At 59.1% G+C, this 4102-nt stretch overlaps 3 protein-coding genes across 3 annotated transcripts; 1 reads left to right on the top strand and 2 right to left on the bottom strand.

Moving 5' to 3' along the window:
* Positions 1-149: 149 nt before the first annotated feature.
* On the bottom strand, positions 150-1023 carry SPRG_21890 (hypothetical protein; the record flags this gene model as incomplete). Its single annotated transcript, XM_012356650.1, has 2 exons — positions 150-210; positions 335-1023. The coding sequence occupies 2 exons, from the start codon at positions 1021-1023 to the stop codon at positions 150-152; spliced, it is 750 nt and encodes a 249-aa protein (XP_012212040.1).
* Positions 1024-1831: 808 nt separating this feature from the next.
* SPRG_17270 (hypothetical protein) lies at positions 1832-2586 on the top strand. The gene has a single exon (XM_012356649.1). The coding sequence runs from the start codon at positions 1850-1852 to the stop codon at positions 2516-2518; it is 669 nt and encodes a 222-aa protein (XP_012212039.1). The 5' UTR covers positions 1832-1849; the 3' UTR covers positions 2519-2586.
* Positions 2561-3379, bottom strand: SPRG_17269 (hypothetical protein; the record flags this gene model as incomplete). The annotated part of the gene is made up of 2 exons (XM_012356648.1): positions 2561-2574; positions 2629-3379. The coding sequence occupies 2 exons, from the start codon at positions 3377-3379 to the stop codon at positions 2561-2563; spliced, it is 765 nt and encodes a 254-aa protein (XP_012212038.1).
* Between the last annotated feature and the right edge of the window lie 723 nt (positions 3380-4102).

The following is a 4102-nucleotide window of genomic DNA, read 5'->3' as shown; positions in this document are numbered from 1 at the left end:
CTTGCTCCATGTGAACGTGCGGGTCGTCGCCGTCGCTTGGAGGAGGTTGCCGGAGGTCCCCCGCATCCATGTATTCGGTCACGAGCATCATATCGCTCGGGCGCGTCCACGCGACGCCGATAAACTGGACGACGTAACGCGACTCCATCCTATGTGTACAGTATATGGTTGATATGGCGTGGATACGATATATGTGTAAAGAGGTACGTACTTGGCGACGAGCGCAATCTCGTAAATGAACTTTTGCAGTTCGTCCCGCGTTCGCCGATGGTTCAAAAGCTTCTTGACGGCAACCGTGTGCCCATCGAGGGTGCCGAGCCACACTTCGCCATACGCCCCTTGAGCGAGCGACTTGTCCAACGTGACGTCGCGCGGCGAGATGCGGTACAGGTCGAGATCACACAAGTCCAAGGTCGAGGCATCAGCGCCAGGATTCGATACACTGCTTTCGCTCGTCCGCGTGTTGGACTGCGACCCGGCGTTTCCGTGCTTTAGCACGGACGCATATGGATCGCTGCTCGTCTGCATCGGCGGCGGCGACGTGTACAAGGTCGCCGAGGTCGCGCCGCGTCGAATGCGTAAATAGACGTAGCCGGCGACGATGATCGCAGCGATGACGACGCAAGTGATGGCAATGATGATCGTCGTACTGAGGCCACCGCGCATGGGGCTGTCGACGGCCGCGTCTTGCGGTGGCGCTTCCGGCAGCGGCTGCGGCAACGCTGCGCCCGGCGCATAGGACGCATCAATGCCGTCGCAGTAGCTCTTCAGTCGCGCCATGTCGACGGACGCCACGTCGGCAATGTCTGTGAGCATGCAGCCGACAAACGTCGACTTGAACGACTCGAGCACGCTCACGCACGCCGGCTTCTTGCAGTCGTTGCTCTGGAGCGCTTTCGAATCAAACTTGTTGGCGCCAAGCTGCTTCACGATGGAGCAGACGCTGTACGAAGAGAGCGCGTCGAGCGACTTGGCGAAGAGCGCCGTGCGCTGGGCGCAGGTCGACGCGAGGACGCTCGCCATGACCTTTTCGAGTGCGTCGTGGGACAGCAAATTGCTTCGAATTTCCACCAATCATGTGACGTATTCTTCTTCGAACTACGAATCCACAACGTACAGCACTGGATCCAGCGCATCGAACGCGTCCGCATAAAGCCAGTGGTGTGATTCTGCACAGTCGGCGCGCTGGCAAGCTGCATGCTGGAAGGTCTATACGGGCAACGGCAACTTGCAAGTAACAAGATGGAAGTCTTCGCGTCTTGTATCGCGCTGAGCAATGAAACTCGAGACGATCCAATACCGGTACTAGTATACCCGTGATGTCGATCCAGGACTCCATGTTGGCACATGGATATCCGGATACCGCACAGATCTGATTTCTGATTTGCACATTCGAGCGTCGTGCAGCTCTTCGCGGGAGTGCACTGCAGCAGTGCATATTCTTGGAATAGCTAGATCGGAAAGCTATTCGGCAAGTAGCACGCCATCGCTTCAAGGTGCGTTCAAACGTGTACAAGTGGCAGGCTTGTGCATCTCAAATGTTGACAATCGACGGGTCCGCATCATCATTCGATCCACATTGCACTTTTGATTGCACTTGGCGCCAAACGTGGCAAGCTTGTAGAGCCTGTAGGGTGTGTACCGTACGAAAATTCTTTTGATTTATAACTCCATCTTCGTCAATTGATGAGCTATTTCCTCAAACCAAATCCATTCGGCTGTCTGTTTCATATCGCGAGACCGAGCAGCAACGTCATCGACGATGGCAGAGGAAAGGGGCACTGTCTCGTATTTTGCGCTCTCTGCTCACCAACCATGAGCGCTTGAGCCTCAGTCGCAAACAGAGACCATGGTACACAACAGCGCGCAGTTCGTCCTCGGCACCCCGGAGCTTCTCCTCTCGATCGCGACCTTCCTCCCCGGCAAGGCGTTTCGCGACTGGGACAACGCCTTCGAGATGCTTGCCGCGGGCCACGAGCACATGCTGCTCGAGAAGCCCGAGATCGTGCCGTCCGTGGCGGACGTCGAGCGCGCGATTGACGCCAACCGGCTCGACGTGCTGCAGATTCTCGTCGAGCGCTACAACGTGCCCTGCCACACGACGAGCTTGGTCAAGGCGGCTGCGGCCGAAGGCAACGTCGCTATGCTGCAGTACATGCTCGGTCGTCGCGCCGCCACTGTGCACTACGACGGCGTGTGCGACAGCATCGTCTACGGCGCAGCGGCAGGCCATTTGGAAATCGTCGAGGAGCTCGCGCCGCGCGTCTCGCCGCGCACACTGCGGAAAGCGCTTGCGTACGCTGCCGACTTTGGCCATGTTGACGTGGTCGCGCACCTCGAGGCCACGCTCCTCAACTGGCACGAGGCCGTTGACGAAGCGACGTGCCCGACGCGAGACCTCTACTCGGTGCACTCGATCTACGTGCCTGCGCCCCACTCGGCGAACGCGGGTCGTCCGTCCCGATTGCAGCGCATGCACACCCGTCTCTGCCACTACCTATGCCCGGCCCTTGCGTAGCGCGGTTCCATTTGCCGTATATATAATACTAATGTTAACTTACTATTCCAAGCTCCCTTCCAAGCCAAATCCCTTCCAACCATGTTCCGTCGCAATCGCATAGCGACTACGCCAGTTGCGGCAGCCGCCCTCATCGACGCACGGCATGCCTTCAATGCACGTGCACGAATCAAAGCCGCGGCCATCGCCGTGCGTCAGCTCTTCAAAGGACGCGCGTTGCGTCGTTGATGGAGGTACCGCGTGCAGAGTCGCTGCGTCCTCGGTCACGTAAACGTAGTACGTTGCGTTGGCACAGAGAGTGCCAATGATACCGGGAGCTATCTCGGGCAAGTAGACGGGGTCGCCTTGGATATCGCGCTCTCGCTTCTCAGCGGGGGCATGCACCGAGAGGTGGATGTGGCAAGCGGGCATCACAAACGATAGCGCATATGCGTCGTCGATAGCACTGGTTGCGATTGCCCCGTTCTCGATGGGAAAGGGCTCGCGGTACAGCTCGTAGACCAAAATGACGTCGCCCGTTTCGACGCCACCTAGCGCTGCGATACCATCGGGCTCTGTGCCCGAGGTCCGAGCAGGCGCGTCGACTGGTGCCGTAGCACTTGCTGCATCACTGCGCGGTGCGTCGAGGGGCGGTAACCTCTCTGGCGCAACGACGTTAGCGATGGCGTCAATGGACGGAGTAGTTGTTGAGCTGACTGCACTCGGGTCGATCGCAGGGAGCTTCGTGTTGGAGTTGGGCTTCTTGGCACTTGGTGTGGCCTTGGTCGTGGACGGCTTTGGCCGCCGAGCCTTGGACGGCAAGCAGCCGCGGTGCGTCGGTCGCGTCAACGTCAGAGAACCGCATAACTGCAGCTGTCGCATTGCCGAGTATTGACGACGAGTTGCAGCATAGCTTTGCCGCACCGCTGCAGGGATACCACGCTTACGACGACGACCTTCGTCCTCGCGCGAGTATTCTCGTCCATGCGGCAGTGGAAGCGCTCGATACAGGCCCAGGAAAGCTACATCCAAGGGCTCAATAGGCTGCTTGTCTGCGCCTCGTTGTCGAGATGCCACGCCGGCGGCGCGCATTACGTCGCACGACGGCCATGGCCATCGCACGTCGCTCGGAATTCGCGATCTGCGGGGGGCCACGACTTCGGTGGATTTGGAGCCTCGCATTTGATTGGCTACGAAACGGCAACTTGCAAGTGATTGGCCGCATCAGAATTCGATGCACCAATCGCAGTGCACGTGATGATACCGTTGAATCCAGACGTCTGATTGGCCGTGGCCAGCCAATCCGCGGCAAGCCGCAATGGGTGATATCCGTGGCAGGATCCTTCAAGCAGCCAATCGACCTTTCTTCATGGCGCCCCCACAGCTCGCGACCGCGTAATACTTCGCCCGTCATCTTAGCCACTGAAGCATCTCACGGCGCTCTGCGTAGGCAATCGACGCCGCATGACCCCGTGTCCATGGGCGAGTACGTCATGTCGCCGACGCACCAGATCAGTCCCGAGTCGCTGCCACTCTTTGCGACAGCGCCGCCGTCGCCGCTTGCCATCAAGGACTACAAGGGCACGGGCACCGTGCTGGGGTCGG

The sequence above is a fragment of the Saprolegnia parasitica genome (genome assembly GCF_000151545.1).
Source record: "Saprolegnia parasitica CBS 223.65 unplaced genomic scaffold supercont2.535, whole genome shotgun sequence".
NCBI classification, from domain to species: Eukaryota; Oomycota; class Saprolegniomycetes; order Saprolegniales; family Saprolegniaceae; genus Saprolegnia; species Saprolegnia parasitica.
Note: the sequence above shows the minus strand (reverse complement) of the source record. Positions and strands in the feature narration are given on the sequence as shown.